The sequence below is a fragment of the Zalophus californianus genome, chromosome 1 (genome assembly GCF_009762305.2).
Source record: "Zalophus californianus isolate mZalCal1 chromosome 1, mZalCal1.pri.v2, whole genome shotgun sequence".
NCBI classification, from domain to species: Eukaryota; Metazoa; Chordata; class Mammalia; order Carnivora; family Otariidae; genus Zalophus; species Zalophus californianus.
This window is the reverse complement of record NC_045595.1, coordinates 208,943,698-208,969,699: the sequence shown is the minus strand read 5'-3', so window position 1 is coordinate 208,969,699 and position 26,002 is coordinate 208,943,698. Positions and strand designations below refer to the sequence as shown.

The 26,002-nt window shown below is 43.4% G+C and overlaps 1 protein-coding gene across 8 annotated transcripts in view; it reads left to right on the top strand.

Moving 5' to 3' along the window:
* ERG (ETS transcription factor ERG) overlaps positions 1 to 26,002 on the top strand; it is a 252,399-nt gene that overhangs the window by 134,898 nt on the left and 91,499 nt on the right. Inside the window, exons 1-2 of one of the 8 annotated variants that reach the window (XM_027584637.2) lie at positions 13,668 to 13,746; positions 22,263 to 22,471. The exons of 6 other annotated variants lie outside the window; for them this stretch is intronic. Coding sequence is in view for 1 of the 2 variants with exons in the window: in XM_027584634.2 (XP_027440435.1) it covers positions 13,729 to 13,746 (18 nt within the window). In the remaining variant the exon portion in view is untranslated. Of the gene's footprint in view, positions 1 to 13,605; positions 13,747 to 22,262; positions 22,472 to 26,002 lie in introns of those variants that run through there. One more of the 8 variants, XM_027584634.2, reaches the window with a different exon arrangement.

Genomic DNA, 26,002 nt, shown 5'->3' with positions numbered 1-26,002 from the left:
ACCCAGGTGCCCCATGTTTGGTAATTTTTTTGAACTTTAATATACCTGGAACATTTTCTATGTAGTGAATTTAGATTGTCTCATTCTTCTTAATACTGTGTAATATGTTTATCTAGCCTTCGATTGATAGGTGTTCAACTTACTCTCATTTTTTAACTATTACTAAAAAAGTGCTAGAGTGAACATTCTTGCACCCATGTCTTTGTTTATTGGGACTATTTCTAAAAGGTGGATTTCCAGAACAGAAATTGCTGAGTGAAAGGATAAATTATTTTCTGATAAGATCTTAATCTTCATTCCTAATATACACGAATGAGAGTGCTCTTTCCTTCACATCCTTACCAGTGCTGCCAAAATGAAACTTTTTCATTTTTGTCATATGGATAGGCCCAAAATATTATTCCTTATTTTGATTTTCTTTAACTTCTTTTAATATTTATTGGATAGTTTATAAATGGTGAGATCTTGTGACAGTGACTTGCTTTTAGCCAAATTCTGGTTTTTCAAATCGCTCGCCTTCTTTTGCCTCTAGCAACTACCAGTCTGTTCTCTGTATCTATGAATTCAGTTTTGGTTTTTTAAATATTCCACGTGTAAGTCAGATCATACAGTATTTGTCTTTCTGTGTCTGATTTATTTCACTTAACGTAAGATCCTCAAGGTCCATGTGTGCTGTTGCAAATGGCAGGATTTCCTTATTATTATTTTTTTTTTATGGCTGAGTAATGTTTCGCTGTCTGTATGCACCGCCTTTTCTTTATCCATTCATCTGTCCATGGACTCGTAGGTGGTTTCTGTGTCTTAGCACAACGCTGCAGTCGACATGGCAGGAAGGCGTAGATATCTTTTCAAGAAAGTGATTCCATTTCGTTGGGTTAAACACCCAGAAGTGGGACTGCTGGATCATAAGGTAGTTCATTTTTTAGTTTTCCAAGGAGCTTCCATATGGTTTTCTGAAGTGGCTGTGTCAGTTTACATTTCCATCAGCAGCAGTGCACCAGGGTTTCCTTTCTCCACATCCTCGCCAGCACTTTTATTCTTTCTTTTTGATAATTGGCGTCCTAGCAGGTGTGAGGTGATATCTCACTGTGGTTTTGATTTGCATTTCCCTGATGATGAGTGATTTTGAACACTTTTCCAAGTTTTTTTTTTTACATCATGTCTGTTGGGATGGCCAATACACACTCTTGTTTGAGCACCAGCTCTCTGTTATGTAATGGTTTTTGGATCAATACATCTCATCCCATAATACACTTTCCAGTTGGCTGACAGTCTGTCATTAATACACAGCCTAAATTATATTGCGAAGCTGATCAAGTTGAATTGCTTTGCTCCAGTGTTTCTCAACTGGCGTGATTTTGACTCCATCCCTATGGACATTTAACAGTGTGTGAAGACGGGTTTGGTTGTTATAACTCGGGGTAGGGGAGGGGCTATTGGCAGCTAGCGGGCAGAGGCCAGGGATGCTAGCAAACATCCTTCAATGCACTGGACAGCAACGCCCCCGCAACAAAACAAAGAACTATCCAACCCAAAATGTTGACAGTGCTGAGGCTGAGAACCCCTGTGGTCTGTTCTAAGTAACATTTTAGTGCTTTCATGGTTTGCTCTTTCATAAGTAGACTCTATCTCATCTATTCTGAGGCACATGTTTATTTTAAAAAATTGGGATGTGTCTTACAACTGTTGGATAAGAAAGTATTGTGACTAATTTTGTTGGGCAGAATTATTTTTTCTTTCCTTGTGGTGCCTTAGATCGTGCATGACATCTACCGTCCACAGTCTCCCATAGATGAAATGTGGTAATATAATTATGTCTTATTATTTTCCAGCTATACCTATGCATCCGTCTAATTTCAGTGGAAGATGAGGAAGTCCTGGGCCGCATGACGCTGTAATTGCGGTATTGATAGGTGTAAAAAAAATCAACGTCTAGCCTTGCATCTGTACTCATTCCACCTTGTGTCTGCTTTCAGGCAAAAAAACAATATTCAGTGTCGGAAACAATTTTGTATTTGATTTTATGTTAAAAGAGTTCCTCTTGGATTCAGCAGATTAGACATAGTATCGATGGAATGTTCAAATTTAGTGCGGAATGATTGATTTCTTCACTTGGGGAGTTACGAATCATTTCTATATCTATTGATTTTTCTCCTTCGCATACATTTGTTGCTTTTAAATTTAGGAAGATGGTTGGAAATTAAAACGGCTCCCATGCTAAGGAAGCATTTCGGATGGCTGGATTTCCCTGTGAAACCTCTGTTTTCTTACTTACCAACAGTCTAATAATTCATTTAACGCTGCACTTCCTGGTGCTTGGGAAAAGGTAACAACAGGAACATCGAATTTTCAGCACAAATTCTCTCCTAGACGGTGCTTTGTCAAAGGCGATGAGAACCTAAGCTGGAACAGGCTCAGTTCACAGCTGCACAACTGAGTGGGGACAGCGTTTATTCCTGGCTCCTATCGGAGAAAATCTGTATGTGTTCAGAAGGAAACGGACTTTAATGCATACTGTCAATTCTTCTTTGCACTTGTAAGTGAGAAAAAAATTAGAAAGTTAAAGGGTGGCAGTTTTGAGTTATTAAGAATGGTCTGGATTAGCCTCAACTTCCATGGGTCAGCACAAGGTGGCCAATGATGCTTCCCATATGCTTTTGGTTTATAGTCACTAACAAAGAAGCACAAGGTATGTATAGCCTCATTGTTAGTGGTTTCCCTGCTCTTTTACAGACAAAGAACCCCCCACTCCGAAGGTACGGCAATACTTCTAACTCCAATTTACAGATTAGGCAAAAACCTCTCAGGTTAGGGGTCATTTCAGGCAGTTGAAAAATGTCTTTGTGAACTTCCCAGTTTTCTGGCTGTTAAAGAAAATAACACAATAAAAAGAGCTCCCCCGCGCAAGAATTCCATAAAACGGAGCGGCATGCGAGACACATTAATGGTTTCCATCCCTGATGGAACGTTCAAAACAGCTTTCAGTAACAGGGAATCCAATATCCCCGATCAGAAAGTCTCAGCGTCTGGGAGGTGAGGTCCGGGTACTCCGGCTTGCTGGGATCAGGAAAGGCGCTTCATCCGTAAGAATTCCTATGTGAGTTTAAAAGCAAGAGAACTTACCTTAATTCTTTTAAGAACTTACCTCATGGATGCTGGGGGAGAAATTCCACCAGGACGGCTGCTTTTGTCAGGCTCTTTCTGGGGGTAGGAGCACCCTGGACTGTGGTTCTGGGAGACGGAGCCCCACTGTGTGTCCCTGAGCATCTCACCCCTGCCCGTGTGGAGCTCTGGTGCAGTGGGTAGCCGGGCCCACTGTGCGGCCTTCCAGATGGCTCTCATTACGGTCAGAACTGACCGATGGGAGCCCCTGTGGCATCCTGGAAGCCTGAGAGACCGCACGGGGGACAGAGCCCCTGGTTTCCAGGAGCTAATGTTTCAAGGGAAATAATAACACCTTCCAAACACTGGGGCTTTTCTTTTTAGTAACTGGGGGTAATGAACCCTCTCCCTCTGCTTCTCATTTACCAGCCCCGTTTCTGTGGGAGTCACAGAGGGGAAATTAAAGCTTTCCCACGTCTCCTTGGGAAAGTAACCTAAGGTTGATGGGCAGAGATGCTTCCAGAAAATGGGAACAGGGCACCAGCAGGAAGAAGGCTGGGGCAGGGACCGAGGAGGCAAGTTACAGTGGGGCGGCGGGGGGGCCTTACTCTGGGGGGCTCAGGTGACCCCAAGACACATGTATCTGTAATGAGCAGAGAGGAAGTGGGGGGCAGAGGGGAAGGAAGAGCTCCTGATGTTCGCCTCTTAGGTTCTTTCTCTTGAGTCCAATGTTGTTGTAATTTTGGCATCTTTCCCCTCCAACTAATATGCGCTCTTTGGTGTGTGTTTGGCTGAAGTCCACTTCTCTTCTTTCCCACATCTTCAGCGCCTGACACAACGCCGAGCGTAATGCCAGTAAAGATCGGATGAATGAGCACCATAGGAAGAAGATCTGTTGCTGTAACAGTGTTGCAGAAGTCTTTTTGAGTAAGGAAATGTCTCAGGGTGTCCCAGTCACCTTTCGCTGCATAACTAATCACTCTAGAACTTGGTAGCTTAAAATCACAATGACATTTTATTATTTATGTCCGTCATGGTACCAGGGCTTGACTGGGTTGAGAGAGGCATTTTTCACTCAGGGTCTCTTAGATGGTTAAAGTCAAGGGGTGGCCGGGGGCTGGAGTCATCTGCAAGTTTGCCCCACTTGCACCCCTGGGGCCGGTGCTGGTTATTGGTGGGACTCAGGACTGGAATGCCTACAGACGGCCCCTCCATGTGCCTTGGGCTTTCTCTCTATATCGTGGCTGAGGTGTTCAAGAGTGGCTGTTGCCAAGAAAATCAGAAGGAAGCTGGATCGTCTTTAGAGGCAGCCTTGGAAGGCACATAGCTGAACTTACACTATAGTGACAGGTCTTCTCAGCTTCGAAGAGTGGGGACATGGACCCCACCTTTTGATGGGAACAGTGTCAATGTCACCTTATTAGATGGGCACATATGATGGGAAATCTTGTTGGGCTATCTGGAAATACAGTCGCCATGGGTGATATGGCAAATGTTTAGAAATGGAATGGACCTGTCCTTCTAATTGTTTTCAATAATTGCATGTGGGACCAACCCAATCCTGAAATAGCTTAGCTGGAAATAATTTCAGTCAGAGTTACTTTGGAAAATTGCAAGGGCTATATAGCATAAAAAGGGGAGCTATTATTTAACTTGAAATTCAGATAAGTTTGTTGTAAATACATCATGATGCGGGCAAAATAGAGGGCATATACTCCTTCATTTGCTTGTTTCTTTACTCAGTATTTATTATTATTATTATTATTGAATATCCTCTCACTGCCCGGTAGAGTTAGTTCAATTATTGAGAAGGAAATCCCGTAACATACAGAGTTGGAAGGTCTCTTAGAGACCATTCGTCTTCTTCACTTCCCATGGCTTGATCTGGAGGAATTGCTCGAGAAAGTCACCCCTAAAGTTACCCAGGTCATGTGGTTTGGACACTTGGGGGACGGGGCATGATGGTGGGACAGATAGCCAGCCTCTCTGTCTCTCAGCACCTGTCACTCTCTTCATCATCATCTGTCTGCCTTACTCATTACCATTCCCTACTGCGTGCGTGCACGCACTTGTGCGTGTGTGCGCATGGTGGGGGAGGCACGGGTGGCTCACAAGTACCAACTTTCATCTTAATTTGGAATGACAATCTCCCCAGAAACTGGTCAGCAAGCAGTTAAAAACCAGATGCTGGGCACGTTCTGTTGAAGACGGAGGAAGGAGACTGTGGTGTGGCCACACCTGGCCTCGGCCACGCCTCATCAGGGGGGCCACGGATGGCCTGGGCCTGTCCCAAGGCCTCTCCCTGCGGGAAGTACGTCATTCATTCATCCCGGTGGAGTCTCAAGTTCAAGTTCAAGTCAGACTTTGGGCCTTTGAGGGCCTCTACGGGGCTGCCCACTGGCCAGTACTCTCCTTGGCGCCGGTGGGCTGTGTTGTCACGCTTCGTTCGCTCATTCACTCCGCAAATGCTTAGCCGGTGCCCTCACAGTGACAGAGCCCTCGGGGCCCCGGGGGGCGGGTTTGCTGCTCCTAGTCTGTGGGGAACCAAGCAGGGTGCTCAGTGCGTGCTCACTCCTCCCATGAACAAACCTGCAGAGTCACCAGTTGATCTGCCAATGGAAAGTTGGCACAGATGGAGTCCGTGGCTCCCTGACTCACTGAGCAGATGAGGATGAGACCGGCCCCTGCGAGCGAGGCGTTACGCTGGACTCCTGCTCTCTGAGGGGTATCACCCAGCTTCCCCTCCACATTTGTGTCAGCCTCCCTCGGTGACCCCCATGTTCGCTGGGCACTCCCATTCCTCAGTTTCTACCTAAGCCGCTAACTGTGGGCAAGGAGTGGTGTGGATGCCGGCTCTGCTGAGCCTGGAGTTGCTCTGCTCTTCAGCCCATGCCTTTTATCTAGAGTGGCATCGCGGTGAAGCTGGGCAAGGGGCTCCCCGCTACCGTTTCCCACGCCTCGTCCCCTCCGCTCTGTGCCATGCATGCGGAAAGGTGAAGCTTGTTTCCCTTTAAAAATCTCAGACTAACACATAAAGAAAAAATGCTTTAATTATCCGTCCAGTTATCCATCCGTGGAGCGCACTGAAAATGAACCTCTGCTCTACTGGCAGACGCAGAGGTAAGTCCCTGGCCAACCACAGTTACTGTGGCCTCCTCTGAGGTCGGAGCCTTACCCCCACGCAGCCCTGCCCCCAGACAGCCCTGAACACAAACAAGTGTCACCCACTGACCTCGTTCTTCTTCAGTATAGGAACCAAAGTAGAAGGGGGGTGGAAAGGAAAAACCGCAGACATTTTAAAGCACAAGTGAGGGGGGCGCCTGGGTGGCTCAGTGGATTAAACGTCCGACACTTGGTTTCCGCTCAGGTCATGATCTCAGGGTCGTGAGATCGAGCCCCACGTTGGGCTCCCTACTGGGCGTGGAGCTTGCTTGGGAGCCCCGCGTCCAGCTCTGCCCTCAGAGAGGAGTCTGCTCCTTTTCCCTCAGCTTCTCTGCCCCCCCCTAAAAAAAACAAAATAAAGTACGAAGTGAAAACAAAAAGAGGAAAGTTGCAAAATCAGTTAACTTTTTTGCAAACATTTCCAAGGCACTGTGTTTTGCATTAAGTGTTAGCGTTTAGATGACCTAGAAGTCAGTGTAGTCACATTAATAGGATTATTTTCAAGAAAACCTCCTTATTTTAAAGTTTATTTAATATATATTTCTATGTATTTTAACATTGCATGTCATTTTTATAAGTGATGCCTTGTAAACCTATCCCCAAAATTGTAATGAAAAAAAAATTGAAGCTACTATAAAGTATCGCTCACATATTATGGTATAATCCACATCCTTCCCACAGTTCTCATCTCTGGAAAGGATCTCATAACATCTGAGTTTAGGCAAGGTGCTAGGATGATACCAGCATTGATTACACAGAAAACAAATGCACTCAGAATTGACCTATTAACTTGATGGGACTTGCATGGGGGAACATAACGAACCATCTAGAATTATTGGGAAGTAGAATATTTTTTATGGTTTGGAATTACTGATAGTGGTGTAGAATAATTCTATAGTTTCCATGGCCAAATCTTACCCAGAAAAGTGATGCCTTTAGTCATAGGTTGCCTACCTGTACAGTTTATCTTTGCTCCTTATCCAGGTATATTTCCTTAGGTTATACTGATGAACAGTATAAATTTTCCAAGAAAGTTTTCCACATTATGAATGTTGGATTTTAATATGAATGGATAAAAATGAGACGACTATGTAGGATAATGATACCAGTTCAAAAAGTGTCAAGTGAAGAGTTAGTCATACCCATAGTCCCTCTAAGGGCCTTTTAAAGGGACATTTAGCACCCTCTAGTGACAACAGTTCAAGCAGTTGGAAGGAAAGTCCCTGCAAGCCTTCTGGTTTCTAGCTAGCAAGTAAACAAACCAGTGAAGTTCTTTGGCCAATAGGTGGTTGCTTCCTAAAATTCGTGAGGCAGGATAATTTTTGTGCCTGTAAGTAAAGGATAAAATAGCATCCACCAGGCAGACCCCAGCTTGTCTTCTGGCCTATCAATTGATATAGAAAGAACATTTCCATTTGTTCCCCCAATACTGTAGTTTTTCCCAAAATATGTGCTGAGATTTGCGTTGAGATCCAATGAAGACGATGAATTAACCTACATTATAGTTCGAGTCAGGGCGTTTAAACGGACTAAACACTTTTCTGCAAGGCTTAGCTGGAAAAGGACTGGCCTGCTTCCATTTGAAGTGCACACTTTACCCCCAAGAGGGAAAGAGCCTCCTCAACATCACTTTGCAGGGCAAGGACACAGTGCAGAGAGGGTAGGTACAGTGCATGGAGGGTAAATACAGGGGGGTAGGTGCAGTGCCCAGAGAAATACAGTGTAACCACAGCCACACTGCTCTTGCACACACCTGCCTTCAAGTGTAGGCATACAATTCCCTTAAGTCTGTAGGTTGCCTGCTTCAGGCTCTTGCAAATAAAATGCATTATTTATGACAAACGTTTTCTTCCTTGGCTTCATTTCTGATTCCATTTGTGATATAAATAAATTAGCAAATATGGAAACATAGTAAGTGATACAGAAAGAAAGGCCACGTGAATCTGACTCAAAACAGACTTTATAAAAGCAGGGAGAGCAATTGTCTAGTGCAGACACCTCTGTAAATTTGCATTATGCGGGGGGGGGATGGGGGACATTATCATGCAACTTCACTTTCTTTAAAAAGTAGTATATAGTTTCTTTACAAAATAATTTATGAAATATCAAGACAAAAATAAAGGCTGATATCTAGTATCTTATAAGTCAGACTGACAGATGTAAAAACCTTAAAAGTCTAACTAGATCAAAATCTAAGTTAATTTAGACAGCTCAAGATAACTTCTCAGGGTGGCCAGGGGTGATTGCTGAGGAAGTAATTGGGACACAGTACTCAAGATCTGAGGGCAGAGGAGCAGGACTGCTAGGTGGGATGGCCCCATGCCAGTTGTGTGTCCCCTCCAGTTGTGTGGCTTGGGTGCTAGACTGCCCTGTGGGTAGACCGTGCCTCATGGTGACCAGTGCAATCTGAAGACTGTGACATCTCTGCTTTCTCTGCCCAGTTATATGGATGAAGACCTTGAGATGCATTTAATGGTTCACACATTGTATATTGAATCATGATCACTGAAGTGGGAAATTTACAAGTTCCTTTAAATTATTGTGCAGAATTATTGTTCTTAGGGTTTTCTTTCTTTCTTTTTTTTCTTTTCTTTTTCGTCCCGAGTAATAAATGGACATATTTAGGGTTCCTAATACTGCTTTTAGACTCCTGCATTTTTTAGAGGCGTAGGGAATTAGGTAAGAGCAAAGTTGTCAAAATTTGAGAATATATGCGATGCTTATGAAATTGCGTTCATTGAAATCATTGCTCCATTGGAGCCCATAGAACAGAACTGACACATGCTTCAAAATTAAGGAAATTGCAACTTGGTGTTGAGAAGTTGAGGATTTAGTATGTGATAATAATTTCCTCGGTTTAGATGAGTTCAAATCAACCAAGATGCTGAAGAATATATTAACCACTTGGAGAAGGTGTTGAAACAATAGTTATTTAAATTGTAATTGGATTATATCTTAATGTGTTGCTGGAGGGCATCACAGACACACACACACACTTACACACACACACAGTCTTACCCAATGGAGTGAAACTGTGCTCACCAACTCTGCTTTGAATGGAAAACGGTCCTTAACCGGCATATAATGAGTGACCTTGGTGGCCAAGAGCACCTTATGCTGTGTATGTTCTCAGGCAAATCCTCCAATTGACACAGACGGAAAAGTTGCACTGAGGGATGGAGTTTTCCATTGTGGGGGCAGCTCCAGATGCTGGATCCTTATCTATAATCTCAGGCATGTCCCTGGCAAGAATCCTTGGGACATCCTTCTTGCAGGGCTTTCATGAATAATCCAAACATTATACATTTTAAGATTCATGTGTCATTTTAGGGACAATATAGAGCACTTTGTCCTATTGTTTGACCCTTAAAAAGTTTGCATTTCATGGGTTGCTTCCAGGCTCTGCAGTTTTATGTGGGCGGAATTTAAGTAAACAAACACAGACTTCCTGAATGCTGGGACACTCAGTGGCTGGACAGAGCCCTGTCACCCTTGCTAGTTCCTAGAGCTGGCCAGAGCGCCTGGCATACACAAGGCACTTTATTAATCCTGACTGGATGGGTTAATGTTGGGGAGATGACTGTGACAAGACACATGAGTATCTTCTGGGTTTCGTCACTAGAATTAATTAAAAAAAAAAAAAGAACTGCACATTACATGTTACTCCTAGAACTTTTACATTAAAATTCAATTTCTATTTACTGTAAATGTTTGGAAATCTTGAGGAACCGAAGGAGGAGGAGGGAAAACAAACAAGAAAAGGAAGATTCTCTACCATTAGTATCAGAGTATATAGCCCCCTAGTGTTTCTGTCTTGCCTTTTTCCTTTTAGCAAAATGGGTCTGTGATAGAGTTCTCCTTTATCATCGGATTCTTAACTTACCAGGCTTAAGACCGCTAGAATTTTCCATATTGCTGAGTATTGATCTATATAATTTTCCTGCAATGTTTTCAATGATGATGAGCATCCCAATGTATGGATGTTCACTGCAGGGATCAATCATTCATGAGCAAACCTCCTTTTGTGTCTCCAATTAAAATTATGGTTCATTATGTCTTTGCTGTGTGCATATACCACTTTTAGAACAGTAGTGCCTTCATCTAAGGGGTCTCAACTCTTGACCTTCCTCTGTGCAAACCACCCAGAGAAGTTAGTACCAGAACAAGGATGGGAATTTGTGGACCCTTTAGAAAATGGGAAGGCATGGTTTTAAGACCAATAATGACAGTGCCCCTTTTATCATGATAGTAAATGTATGGTTAGTTTTACATTATACCACCCCCCCCCTTTTTTTTTTCATTTTCAAGATAGGAATAGGCTTACAAAGGGTTTTCATAAAGTTGTGGGTAATGGGTCCATGAAGGGTAAGTAAAAATAGAAATGCAGAATTTAGTCATGGGCTCTGATGTCCACAGACACCGGGGGGGGGGGTGGTGGCATACTAGTCCACAGACACAGGGGGGGCATACTAGTCCATACTAGGCCACATGGGGGGCATACTAGTCCACAGACACCGGTGGGGGTGGCATACTAGTCCACAGACACGGGGGGGCCATATTAGTCCACAGACACGGGGGGAGTGGCAAACGTGGTATTAACTGTGTTCCCGGGAGGGTGGAGAAGGACCCTGTCTGTCCTGCAGGCTTATGACAGGATGGCCCCCAGGCGGTGCCCCTCTTCCATATGGCCCCTGACATGAGTCTGTCTTGTTACCTGAAGGGTGTCTTCCCACCAGGAGGGCTGGTGCCTGGTCAGAAGGTGCCCAGTCCTTAGGCTGCTGAGTGATCTGGTGCTGAGGCCAGCTGCAGCTGTAGGCTTGGGGTAGGTGTGAAGGGAAGGATAAAGTGATATCTTTGTCTTTGGATGATTCCCCCAGGATAATGTTTAGGAAATGGTTGCTGTACCACTATATGCTAATTAATAGATATGCCTTATACTATCAATAGCCAATCAAAGTTAAAAAATAACTTTGCATTAAATATTCAGAGACTACGAGGCTTGGATTCTATGATGCGATTCCAGAGATCAGGAATTATTGTCTTTGAAGATGCTAAGAATCAGTTGAACACCTTGTCATTAGAAAGGAGGAAGATTTGACTTTCTAAAAATTCGTGGCGGGAATTACAACTCATAAATGATCTAATAAAGGTCACTTTCTATATTTGTGTGCATTTTCAAAATTCGACACGATGAAAGATGGATAGAATCTTCAGGAAGTAGACCAAATAGTAGCATCTGGTTTTCTGTTCGTAAGTATCCAAGCAAAGAAATTAGTCTCTACTAAAACAATATTTTTATTAATTAAAGAATAAAGGACATATGTGAATATACACATATAGACATTATGCATAAATATTAGAGAGAGGAAGAGAGAGAGAAAGCAAAGCAAATGATGTAAATTAACAGCAATTGGAATAACTGGGTGAAGGCTATTTAGAGTCCTTTATATTTTCTTGTTTCTGTACATTGGAAATTTATTTCCACATAAAGAGTTAAGAGGTTTCACTGTTTACAGAGCTGAATTAAGCAATTACCAAGGAATTAAAAGCAGAGGCTCCGGGAAGAATGAGGTCTCTGGAGGAAGACAAGGGGCGAGCTGGGTTAGGAACGAGGAGATGAGGGTGAGGGAGGACCAGGCAGCACTTTCTCCCCGGGCTCATCCTGTTTCAGGCTGCTCTTTGGGGAAGCCATAGGAGCACGGCTCACTGGGGTACTGGCGTTAACTTTTAAAGTCGATGCTTCCCGGGAGAGCAGAACCGAGGAATCCCGGGGGAGCTGAGAGCATTTTTCTCAGCACTCCTGAATCCTTGTGGAAGCTGCCCAGATAAAACAACTCAGTGCTTTGAAATGTTCAGGGAAACAAGATTTTATAATCAGCCTGCCATCTTGTTCATTGTTCAGAGATGAAAAGAGGGGAAATCAACATCCCCTCCAACTGTAGATGCTGAGAACTTGAAGGTTCTGATTTTGACCCAGAACAGGATTTCTTTTATTTTCTCTTTTCCCTTTGTTGTCGTCCGTTGTTTCTTGGTTTGTCTCTTTCTCTCTCCTCTTCATCCTTCTACCCTAGCACAAGGGGGTGAGTCAGGGGACAATGGGAGATATGGGAACCCGGGCCAGCGTACAGAACTCGGACAGATGCCGGCCTGAAGTCCGAGTGCAGTCCGTTCCCCGGCCCGTCCAACCCCTGGACCCGAGCGTTGCTGAACGACTCGGGCTTTGGTCTCTCCTGTTCTGCGGGGTCCCCATGGAGACCACACCTCTTCCCCGCTCGGTCCCACTTTCGTGTAGCGAGATTCAAAGCAAAATGTTGTTTCTTCCAGAGAACAAGTAATTTCCTGAAAATGAGTAATTAAAGGCCTGAAATCCTCTAAGGAATGTTCAGGCCTCCATTAGCTGTATTTCCTTTGAGTGGAAAACAGACGTGGGGCCCTGAACTTGCAGCTGGGATTTTCAAACCCTTAACGAGGTCTTCACGTGGCATCTGTGCAGAGCCAAGCGTTCTCTCAGGGTCTGTGGTCTGCAACACTGACTTTTGTCAGAGCGGGATTGGCTTGCCCACCTTATAAACTGTTGGTAGTATGATTTTAGTTATTTGGGTTTTATTTATTTGTTTATCTACTTATTTATTTATTTTTAGTTCTTTGGATTTTAAATCAATATTTAAACACGAGGACTTGACAGGGTTACTTCTCCCTTTATTTGCCTCGCTTACCTTATTGGTTCTTGAGTCTTGGTGTTTGCAGCTGGTTTCTTGTGGAACAAATAAAAATCACATGTATTTGGAAAGGGAAAATGAAACTCTTCTGGAAAACTCACGTTTTAACTGCCGTTAAAAGTCCGCGAGCAAATGTATTATTATTCCATTAACGTGAAATAAGGTCCACCTGCAGAGTTTCCTTTTGGGAGAAAGGGACAGGGAGTGTGTGGGGAGGAGGGGCTCCAGTCCTGAGTCCCAGTCATGGGGCAGGTCCAGGGAGCCCGGCGGGGGGGGGGGCTCCGAAGGCCCGGCCCCCAGCTGTAGGGGGCCCTCCGTGCCTCGTTCCGAGGTGCCTGTGGCCCGTGTGAAGCCATGCGGAGTCCCACCACATCTGCATCCTGCCCCGGGGCAGCGTGTCACACGGCGGCGGCACACCAAGTCACACCTGCTGTGGCAGTCCTTGTCCCAAGCAACTGATGCCTTTTTTTTTTAATTAAAAAAAAAAAAATCTCCTGGCTGCATATCATCAAGAAAAACAACATTGTTTTCAGGGTCCCTTATCTCTCCACTCCCAAATATCCTGTTTCTTCGGGCTGGGCCGCCAGGACCAATAGAAACCTCTTCCTGCCATTGGCTGACTTCATTTCCCAGACTTAGCACAATCTCATCCGCTCTAAACAACCTCATCAAAACTACTTTCTGGTCAGAGAGAAGCAATAATTATTATTAACATTTATTAACGATCAATAAACTTGATTGCATTATGGCCAGCACTATTAAGGTAAGGAAAGGGTTCCTTTTTGTTTGACAAAATCTTGTGCTTGTTACTCTTTTCTTTGGTTTCCTTTATCAAGGCAGATAAGTCAGGATTGGGCAACACCCCCACTGCCACAATAGAGGACAACAAGATTTCCTCTGCACTGCCTAGTAAATTTCCTTTTTCCTACTCCAACCATCCGCAAGGCTTAAAAACTTCAAACTCAGAAAAAAATTGGGGTTTCTAAATTCACTGTTGAGTGCTGTGGATGACTTTTGCAAAGGCTTTTTGGAGCGCGTCTGAATTTTCGTATTCTTTCACTATCCCTAGCGGTGCGTGGATGTGGGATCTGCTGGAAGGCAATGGACTCGGAGAGGTTGGAGGGCAGGGTCGGAGAAAAAGATGGGCTGGTAAATGTTGATCTTCTGGATGCTCTTGAATGACTCCTTAGCCTCAGGGGTGCCAGCCAGCCCCAGTGGAAACGAAGAGATACCTGGCAAGTGGCGGCTGGTCATGGGACATGGAAATGTTGACTTGGTTTTTGGATCCTTCATGCTGAGAGTGGAGTGGTCTCATAACTCAAATGGTGGTAATTCGGTTTGTTGGGTGACATAGTTATCTTTAATAAAATACTACTCCTCTGTGCGCTGTGAGTATATGTTCTTGCTCGTCATGGTTGGTTTGTGGGAATAGAAGAGCGGTGGCCGACCAGTGCTTTGGGGTATGTGGTCTGATGTGTTTTTCTTGCAAATGTCGCTAGTAGATAGCATAGAGAAATTGATGGGGAGGTGAATCCATGTGCCTGGGAACCTAAACCTGGCCTAATTCCCGTAAGCGAAGCCAGTCGGATGGTTAGTGCAAGGCCGTGGCATGGAGTCTGTGAAGTGTGGGCTGCTGAAATATTTTCAAGGCCTCCCTGCCTTGGTGACATTTGTAGAAATGAGAAAGATCAGCAGCGAACACATAACTGAAAGGAAGAGAAAGAAAGCTCTAGTAGTTGCGTGTCTTTCGTTTTGTTGCATATAGGCGGGAGGCATTTGGTTGTATTTTCATCCAGGGTCTTGGTTAATTTGAAAGCTCATGAATATGGAAGTTTGCCCAGAATTGAGCCAAAGCATTTTCAAAAACCGTCCTTGGTTTGGCATCTGAAATGTCTGTATTAGAGGGTATGATGAATACCCGCCATATGAACTGTGTCTTTAAAAGCTTTGTTCAGTTTTTACTTCTCAAGGTGTGTTTTATTTTTCATGGAATGTTCAGTAATATATATGAAAAAATCATGTATCAAAGACTAACCTTACAGAGGTTTTTCTTTCTTTGGCTTCAAGGATTGGAGTCTGCTGAAATGTAACTATCATGGGAAAGAATTTTAAAATTGGGGGTTTGATGTGCCCCTCTTTCAACTAGATGAGCAGAAATTATTTGATTTTAAAATGCAAAATGCTACCCTTCTTATTCCTATTTTCACTCCTAATTGCGTCCATGTTTCATAATAATTAAATCAAATATTCTTTGTGAATTTTGAATAGCTTGAGTACAATTGTGTTTCCAAAAAAAAAAAAAATCAGTGTATTGAAGGACACTGAAATAACAGCCTGTCCTCTAGAATGTGGGGTATGTTTTGTGAAACATACAAATGTGTTATACTGTTTAATTCGAAGCATACATTTCTGGAGGTATGAAGGTATTCTGAAGCTTGAATGTTTTGTGATTCCAGAATAAATTTTGGGTCCTAGTTAACACTTGTCTAGGATACTATGCTTCCTTTAACACAATTTGATGGCACTGGTTATATGTATATTGTATTTATCTCAGGTGAACTTTAAAATGACTCCAGGTAGATTCTTTTTAATCCTCTGTTCAAATAAAATAGCCCCTCTTTATAGGTAGCTTCCTTTAAAACATGTTCTGTTGGGCTTCCTGGGTAAAGTAATGAGATGATTTTACAGACTTGTTTATAGAGTAGAAAAAGCCGGCCCAAGTCGGCTGACAGCCGTTTTAATTATGTGAGTGCAAAGCTCAAATTAGCATAAGGAAAATTAAGGCTGTCCATTGGAATTAGGAAACAGTCTGTCATACAGGCAATTTCTAGTCTCAAACACACTCTGTTTTTTGTTGTTGTTGTTGTTGTTTCAGTAAATGAATCAATTAGTCGATGAAGCATCAGATACACTCAATTTGGTACTCCCCATTGGAGTGGTCTTTTTTTATTTTTGCGTTAGTATTTGTAAGACCTTGTGAGGCACTATGAAAAGTTAGATGTTTTTAATCCCGTCTTTGTGACTCTCGTCATCATTTTCTCTTGGTGTTTGGAACTGGGAATGGAACGTTTCCATTGGAAGAAGTAAAGGAATTTTGGGGGCTTATCTCAGAGTGCCCATTTATCTCTTAAGTGTTCATGGAGTTTAGGATCAGATTATAAGAGTTCTCATAAAAACATGTAAGCATCAAGGGTGATGTCCCCATAGGTAATTCATGGATCAGTTTTGGTACTTCCATCTGCTTTTTGCCATTTCCACCATCTGACAAAACTGAAGGGTGCTTAAACACCCCGTTTTCCTTCCTTCTGCACGGAACAGCATGGTGTTGCTTCCAGACTCCAAGGAGCCGGTTGTTAGCCTTGGAACTTCGGTTGTGCTTTGGTTAGGACTTTTAATCCAATCTCCCAGAAACTTCCCTGACCCTTTCATTACGCTCTGGGTCACTTGGCAAGTCTAATGAAGTCTATAATCCTGTCTCAGGATAAATGCTTTTAAATGCATATAATGTGATACTTAGAATGATAAAGCAAGCAAATTCTGTCCAAGTACAGTTCAACTCTTGGACTCCTCTGGTGGCCCGTGAACCCCACGTTACAATCCCTGATCCTAGGGTTTCAAGATCCTTAATCTTTAGAATGGGAATGTGGGAATTTTCCGTTATCATGGAGATCTGACATTGAAGGACGAGGAGAGAGCAGTGCCAGTGAAAGCATCTTAGGAAACAGACAGGATGTGGAAAGTTACAAGGCTCCATGAGGGAGCACACTATTACCGTTTCATTTAGTTGTTTAAAGAAGTTACTTTGATTTAACAGAGGTTGGAGGGTTTGATGATGGTTGAAACATGGTGTTAATTTAAAAGCATATTGCTTATTTTATATGTTTCATGCTTTGCACATAGCAGGCACTCTGAATATTTGCCATCACGCATGAAGGAAAAGTTAGTAAAAAGCTCAGGGTTATCTGAAGAAAGTTCATCTCCTAGGGTTTTGGTGGATATGGTTAAGGAGTTGAATGGCTCTAGGCATGAGATTTTTCGTCAGCCCATTGGCTTATGCGGAATGAGAATGGTTTCAACCCTCCTTACTTTGGGGGGTGGGGGCTCATCCTCAGTGAAGGAATGTCAAATACAAATGTCATGTCCTCACAGCAGGCCCTGATCTTCTGTCCTTGCCTGAAAGTGGAAGTCTAGGCCATTACCTTAAAGTGCTTGCTGCTTGCATTCGTGGGCAGTTCCCCAATACAATTTGCCCCCCCCCCCCCGGATGCAGCACATGTCTCCTTAGCTCCCTGAGTATGTGTGCACTTGTCCACTTGGGGCACTGACTCAGTGACCGTGGAAAGGAGATCAGGGAACAGTGAAATTTTTGCGTTCTTTCCCATTAAACACTCTGACTTGGGATTGTTCTGCGCTCAGAGACTGTTCTGAAAGCCTGAATCATTTCTGAATTATCTGCATTTTCTTTAAAGTGATTATCTCATTATTATCGTTATTTAGCAAAATAGACCTTTACTAAAAAAATCCCTACGCACACATACTTATGCTTATTTAGGTTTCTTGAAAAAGCATACCTAAAAATAAAATAAATAAAACAACCATTGCCGATGCCTTCAGGAAAATATTACTTCTGTGTTTAGAGCTTTGGAGTGAGATTCCCTGTGTAGAAGTGTTGACCCACAGCAGAAAACTCCACTGTGGCATCCCAGTAACTTGGCAGATGTACTGACTTAATGGCTGATGCAGAAGAGACTTGCGATGCAGGAGGCTGTGGCAAAGCCAGGACGGAGTTTCTCTGAAGTCTCCGATCTTCTGAGAAGAGTGACAGAGACAGTGTCCAGGCCCTTCTCGTGTTTGGTGGCACACTGTGCTCTGGCAGGATCTTCGGGGCTAGGAAACACCTCAGATGCCCCAGGACCCACCTCCTCCTTCTGTTCCAACGGGAGAGAGGATAGCTGTTTTCTGCCTTGGGGATTCCATCGCACGGCCCCTGAGACTTAATTTCTTACATCAGGTGGCCGCTACAGACACACCTGCATTTGGATCCCGGCTAGTCACGTGACCCTGCGTGACTTCACCTGACCTCAGTTTCCTTACCTGTAAAATGGGATTCTAATGGCTATCCTGTTTTGTGTTGGTATGAGTTGAAGTCTATAGAGCCTCCGTCCCGTATGTGCTCCATACATGGCCGATGCCCTTGGACCATCCCAGTTGATTGAGCCTTTCCTTATCCTGCTTCGGTTTTGAAGCCCAGAGCCACACAGAACTCTGTTCCAGTGCTTTCAAAAAGAACAGGGTCACTTCTGCGTGTCAGTACCATGGTCTCCCACCGAGGGCAGGCCACACCTGGGTCTGGGAGGCACCAAGCTAGGAGAAATCAGGAGGAGGAGGAGCTTATGGGGGGTCCTTGGGTTGGTGTGCAGCAGGGCAGGTACCAAACACACAGGCAGGTAGAGCATGCACGGGGTCACTGAAAATGTGGCCGGTCAGAGGGTTGGCTTAGCTCTGCTCTGAGGGCAGAGACGCTTTGCTGTTTTGCTGAAGGAGGGCAGAGGTCTGCAGTGCATCTTGCTCCTGATTTAGGGCAAGAATAGGAATATTGGAATATCTCCACTGTTCTGTTTTCTCATTAATTTTGAAAAATACATCTTGTTGTTTTGCACAAACTATAGTAATAAAATGTGCTCACTGTAGAGAAAACGAAAAAGAAAATCATTACAAAGTCAATATAAATTGCTCCTGATCCCAACCAGCCAGAGAAGATTACTAACATTTGCTGTGTGTTTTCCTGCTGTATGTTGCTCTCTGTCCTTTTATGCACCTGACTATCCATCCGGGTTTTCTCAGTTAACATTATTTTAGATGAATTTCCCCGTGCCGCTGAACATTTTCCATAAGCAGAACTTTTAGGCTTCATTATATCCCATCGAAAATAAGTATTATCATCTATATAACCAATATTCTATTAAAGCAAATAATATTGCTTTCAATTTTTCGATGTTTACATGGCAATATATTCTCTATTTTTTTTTAAATTCACTTTATTACTACTAGTGCTTACAAAAGGAATTGTTGGGCCAATGGGCATACGTATATTTATTTTATTTTATTTTTTTTAATTTTTTTAAGATTTTATTTATTTATTCGACAGATAGAGAGCACAAGTAGGCAGAGTGACAGGCAGAGGGAGAGGGAGAAGCAGGCTCTCTACTGAGCAGGGAGCCGGACGTGGGGCTCGATCCCAGGACCCCAGGATCATGACCTGAGCCGAAGGCAGCCATTTAAACGACTGAGCCACCCAGGCGCCCCTGGGCATACGTATTTTTAAAGTCATATTTTTAACTGGCAATTTAAATGTTTGCCAATTAAAAAAAAAAATTGCCCTTGACTCTTCCGAAAGATTGTACCCGTTCCCACCCCTAGCCACGGAGGAGGCCAGTTGCATGCACTCAACACAACTGTGCACATTTTACCCTCTGAATCTTATCCATTCTGACAGGCAAAACTGGCATCTCACTTTTATTTGTTTCCTTACATATAGTCTTTCATTACTTTTTTTTTTTTTTTTTTTTTTTTTTGCTGTGAACCTATTTCAACCGGTGGCCACTGTGACCTCTGGATCTATTTCTTATTCATGCCTTCATTCTGTTTGATCAAACTTATTTCCCACACATTCCCCTTATTGAACTTGGCTGAGGCATGTTTTCTAAAGTTTAAGATCATTCTTCATTCTGTCCGTTCTCTTATGCTTCATTGTCTCTTGTCAGCACATACTCCCACCTCTGTTTGTGTTTTCGAGTGCGAATACTCTGTGAGTACTTCACGTATACAGACCTATGCGAGCCTTGGGACTCGTTCTTACTGACAGTCTGCGCACCTCTTTTTTTGTCCTCAACAGCGACTGGCAAAGGATAAGGGGTTCAATGACTATTTGTGAAAATGAAAAGAAATTTTTTGTTAGTTTTTTTAAAAATTAAAATCCTTTGAAGTCATAAAGAGAAAATTAAGATGTCAGAGTAATTAATCATTATTGTAGGTTTTAAATGGAAGTTGTATTTCTTTAGAGATATTTCTCCTAGTTACATAAAAACTAATCACATAGAATTGAATTGGTGTTTAAAAGAGCTTTAGAGAAATGTTTTTAAGAGGTAGCTGTTGTATCTTGAATTCCTAACCCAAATTAACATTATCCTCATAACTGCATAAAGAAAGGCCAGGCTCTGTGCTAGGCGCTCACGTTATCTCCTGTGACATTCATGCCCCCGGATGGTGTTGCTTTTTGTACACACAAGGGTTGAGGATTAGAGAGGCTGAGGAACTTGCTCAGGTAACACGAATCCATTTGTCTCCCCTCAATTTATCATCCTGTGATCTCTTTCTCCTGCTCTTTGCCCTCACCTCAAATATTAAATGGCTGTGTAGAAAACTGATGTATCAAATGACATAGTGATACCTTAAGTAACTGAATAATGAAAATTATTATAACTGGCTGATTTTGTTGCTACTCTTGTGTGAAAAACTCCAGAGGCAACAATTATTCTACTTTTGGTGACTAATCAAGATAAAATGCCAGAAAATTCGAGACCTAAAACTCCAGCACCCATCTGTATTTGCTTGGTGACACGAATTCTTTCCCATATTTGGCAATATCCAAGGGGCAGTGGTTCCAGGTTCCAAATCAGCTGCTGATTTAAATTTCCTCATCCCAAGTGTCCACTTCCTTGCTCTTGCCTTGGCATCAGCAACAAAAACGCAGCCCCGTTTTCCATCAGGCCTTACAAGTCTTTCAGCGGGGTGCTCATGGGATTCAACACTGGGAAGAACGGTAACCTTCTGTTGTGCACAGATAAGTGTTGAGACACGTAGAAAAGAAATGCCAAGGCCAAGCAGAATTACTTATTTTTAAAGCCACCTCATAATCCAGTCATAACATGGACATCAGGGCTGTTACTTCCCATGCTTTTGTCCAAGACAATGCATGTAAACTTCTGGAGAACGTAGTCAAGAATGTTTATAACGTATCAGGCAAAGAACCCGCGCTCTTGAATTTCACAGAGCCACTTTTAAAACATTCCACCTTGGTGACTGAACAGTGCTCTTCCCCTTATAAAATTACAGAAGAGCAGATTGATTTTTTTTTTTTCATGGATGCAGAGTCTGTCCTGGAGAGAAAACTCCCCCCTGCTCTCGTATGCACGTTCCCCCCAGGGCTGGTAGCAGGTGCATCATCCCATCCCCTTTGGGTCCCACTGGGCCTTTTACTGACTTTTATTTCTCAGACTTAACCGTAGGCATGGGATGCTCACCTTTGAGGAAGAGGAAACTGTTGAAACAACACTTCAGAATTTGTTAACACAATTAGTTTGTGTCTCAATTTGAGGTAGATTTCCCAAGACGTTGCTCCAAGTTAAAAAAGAAAAAAAAAAGTGTGTGTGGTTTAATATTGCGAAGCGCTCCTTGGATCTGTGTTGAATGTATGTATTCCCTGATGTTCCAAAGAGCTACAGAAAAGCTGAAGGTGAAATAGAGCACTTGCAGCCTATGCCCAGGGGGACACTGATACCCTCCGTGTCTTCACAGCATCCTTAAAATAGCCTCTGCGGGGAGAGGACTGGTCTTATCTTGCTTGCAGGGGAAGGGAGGGGAGGAGGCAAAGGGCTGGCCTGGGAGACGGTGGCCGGAGCTTGATGCTGTGGGAGCCGGCAGATGAATTCACCTCTCCTGGGCCTTTGCACCTCTTTGGGGAAGATGGAAATGGTCTTGCCGGCCTTTCACCCTTGACAAGTACATAACCTCACAATATCTGGGTTTTTCCATCTGTGAGAGGGGAATAATAATAGTCCCTACCTCCCAGGATCCTGGTGAGATTAACTGAAAGTTACTGAGTGCATATGAAGTACTTAATAAACGTTAGCTAATTTTACTATTCATTCGAGTCAAATAAATTTTTCTTCTAGGACTAAAATCAGGAAATCCACAAAAGCTTTTTCTTTTCTCTTTTCATTTTCTGCAACAGTTCGTGAATTGAGGTGTTTTTTTTTTTTTTCCAAGTAGCCAGTGTTCCTCTAATAGGTTCTTTTTCCTTTATTATGAAGTAAAAACTCTTACAGACAGCGAGTTCTCCATTACTCACAGCTCTTTGTCTGCCCTGGAGGTGACTTGCAGCTGAGTCTATGCACAGCCGCTTCGGGAGAAGACACCTGGGGCTTCATCACTCGCTGCTTCTCTGCGTACTTCTCACCTCCATGCTCCTTCCCTCCTCTTTCTCCCTCTTTGTGATAGCTCACAACCCAGTGGAGGGCTCAAAACCATAAGGGACAACAGTAATGAGGAGGAAGGACACTTCTGACCCTTGAAGATGCTCACATCACATTTCACATCGTGTTGGGTGTCCCGGATTCTCTGCGGCCTCTCTCCTCCAGGCACCTGGGACGAGACAGGCTCTTCAGTCTGTGATAAAGACGTACCGGGAAGACTGGACTCAGTGCCTGGTAAATGTCATCAAAACCCCTAGCCACACATCGACTTTCCAGTTCTTTTACTTCACCATATGTGAACTCTTAGAATTAGAAGTGCACTTGGAGTCACATGTAAAATAAGAATATTGTCCAAGGTCAAATACGCGTGACTGTGAATTATCTGGCTTGGGAATTATCCATCCCACCCATGTGAGTTCACACAATAGTCTTGTCGACTTGACCTTTTGAGCCAGAGACCAGGAGCTCTGTTAAGTCTGTGTGAAGCTTTAGAGGAGGAATAAAGTTTACTTCGCTAGAGAGGTGTCCCTGTGAAGAAAACCACTGTTTGTTTCTTGGGCTTTCCCGACAGAGTTACCTTCTGTCCTCCTTAAAAAGCCATTCCCATTGACTCACTTCTATGGGAAGCACAATCGTACTGCAAACAGTTTTGATAAGAGGCTGCTTATGAAATAAGCGCACATATATTTTGGTGAAGCCTTGTTCTTTGGGGATGGAAAACATCTTTTTTTAGATCACATGTTTACTGCTTTGGTAAACAGTAAAATGCTGCTGCAGCAATTGCCTTGAGGATAAAGGGTTTGTAGACAGATACTTCCTGCGCTCACTTCCTACGCAGATAGCCAGGCCAGCCAGAGGCACATGGTGGCAGGAAGGGCTCCCACTGGAAACTTCCCCGCGCATGTGTGGCTTGCCATTCGCTATCTCTTCTCCAAGGGGGCTAAACCTGTTGCTACAGATCTTCTGGCAGGATCCTCTGTCTCGAAGCAGTGGAAAATCCAGCGTCTCTAAAGTCATGGCTTTGGTCCTTCATTCCCATCCTTGCTCTTGTCTGCTTGCTGTTGTTGACGGAGATAAGTGTAACCAGACAGTCACGTCCGTGAGTAAGAGGTGTGTCGTGGAGGCACCTCAGTCTTCTGTGAATCACCGGGAATGATGAGTGAGTCTGCCTTGGTAGCTGGTGGAAAATAAGCCTTTTGGACATTCAAGTGCAGGTCCCCCCCACCCCCCAGCCCTGGGGTTATTTAGGGTAAAGGTCATTTTAGATTTTGCTTTCTTCAAGCAAGCAGAGATCGCCAGATTTGGGTACAAAAATCTCAGAACACAGATTGTTCTCTGTGCTGATTTTACACCAGCTGTTAAGTTCCAGTGAATGCATTGTTTAGGTCCTTTGAACCAAAGCACATAAAACCACAACACACAAACATTGAACAATGGGGCATCATCAATTATGCATCTACAGGATGTGTCCTTACCGACTGGCCCCTTTGTAAGGGAAAATAATATACCAAGTCAACAAACAGTAACACTGAACAATAAACTAAACAAAATAAACAGCACCTGAAAACCACTCAAGTCAAGTATGGGCAGAACTCCAAAGAGTGATGTTTACGTACTCCAAACACGGAAACCTCCACCTCCGCCCGCATCTCCTACAGGTCCTGAAAATAATCAGAAAACTGAGCTGCCTTTAATTGTTGGGTCACATCATGGTAAAGCACCTCCTTTGATGATCCAAAAGCGCCTGGGCACTTTGCTTTGCAATGTCAAGAGCACAGTGTCCGGGAGGGCTCCTCCCCCTGTACCTACTCCACAGGTGTTGATGACCGCCAGGTGGGGAGGCGGATTGTACTCGACCCCGAGAAGCTGCCAGACATGCTTAGATGCAGTCCTGTCTCATGAAGAGGCTAGTACATGAGTATACCCTAATGCTTTTATCTACACTCACTCAGTACACATATCTAGGTTGTGTTGACGTGGAATTGGCCAAAGAGATATTTTCATTTGTTGATACACTTTTGCTCATTTTGTTGGAAGACACTAAAACCTTAGGACCCTCCTGTTGGAGTGAAGACTGCTTTCCTCCTCTGCACCTCCTTGATTGTGCAGCTTTGTTAGCTTTTGCTGAAACTCCCTGAGGCGTCCCCCAACGTGCCTCCTTTCAGAGGCTACCTTCCACCACCTCTGCTTCTTTGCAAACTGACCTCTCTGATCTTCTGAGTCTACATTGGTTCCAATGCCCCAGAAGCATGGTTTTATGATTCTGCTGCAGGGCTGTACAGCAGATAGACTTGACTTTGATGCAGGATGGAGCAGTACCTCTATTGGCATCCTCCCTGCAAATCCCCACTGCTTGTTGACTGGGGCTTGTGGCTGGTTTTGTTTCATCTTGTTTTCTTTAGCCTGAAGTGGATACACGTTCAGTATATCCATTGAATAACATATTGTTCAAACAACAAGAATAATAAAACCTTTGTTCTTTTTCCCCCATTTCAAAAACAATTACTGTAGGATTTAGAAAATAAGCATTTAGAAAAGGAAATGAAAATAATTAATTTTACACCATGAAGGGTCTGTGAAGACTTGGCACTTCTTTTATTTATTTTTTTTTGTCTTTTTTCCATGCACAGAGACATATTCTTTAGGAAGAATAATAACGTTTGAGAAATTAAGTTCATATTTAAGAGTCCTTTTCTACTCACTTCCTTTTTTTCCCAGAATGGAGAAGAAAAGAGGAGTAAGGGCTGAATTTCTTATGATCCCCCTTAGAGATTAAGGCTCCATATTCTGTTTTATGGAGCAGAACCAGCCTGCTGAGGCAGATCCTAGCTCCACAGTGCCCTGGCAAGGTGACTTCACTTTTCTGTGCCTCAGTTGATCATCTGTAGAACAGAGTGAGTATTGAGAAAATAGTGCCTGCATCTTGGTCCCGTGCGTTCAGGTGCAAACAAGGTTCGCTGTTAGGAGCTCTTTGGTTACTCACCCTAGTCTTGTTCCTAGTATTTAACTTACTCTCATACCTTATCTGCTTTTTTTGAAGTAATCCATTCTTAACTGTGTTTGTTTCAGTGTTCGACTTTTGAAAGGTATCCTCCAATATTTATCTAAAGAGACACTGATCTATTTCATCTAAGGAAATGAGAGTCTTTCCCTATATATTATTTGCTTCTTTCTCAGGCTATTTCTTTGAGGATGGTAGACACACCATAAAAGAGTCCCCACTGGGGGTTCGTTCAATGGTTCAGGCAACATGTAACTTAAAGTTTTAGCCGCTGAACTCAGCTGCATTTTCACGAGCCCAGAAAACCAACAATTTTGAGGATCCATAGAAAAACCAAGATGGAGGACTGTGAGGTGTTCACTGTCACCTCCTTCATCTTTTCTGTGAATGAATGAATGCATGCCTGCAATGGGGAGCGACAGCTGGTCTCTGGAGGGGCCCTAGAGTAGAAGGAGTCAAATGCTAGCTTGAAACAGCTACTACAGCTGGTACATTCTTTACAGGAGGAGAGGAAGCATCTATCGAATTCTCATATTGCCAGCTAATGTCCATGATTAAGGACCTGTGGAACCTCCTTGAAGACCAGAAACTTTCAAAACACTGGTTGTTAGAGCTCAGGATTCTGTGCCTTAGGTTATACGGCTGTCATTATGTCATTTTTTATTTGTGATGAACATGCCTAGTAAGCAGCAGGCTTCTATCAGGTGTCTATTCAATAACAAATGACTATCTACGTGGGTGATAAATGCATGACTGAGTGCATT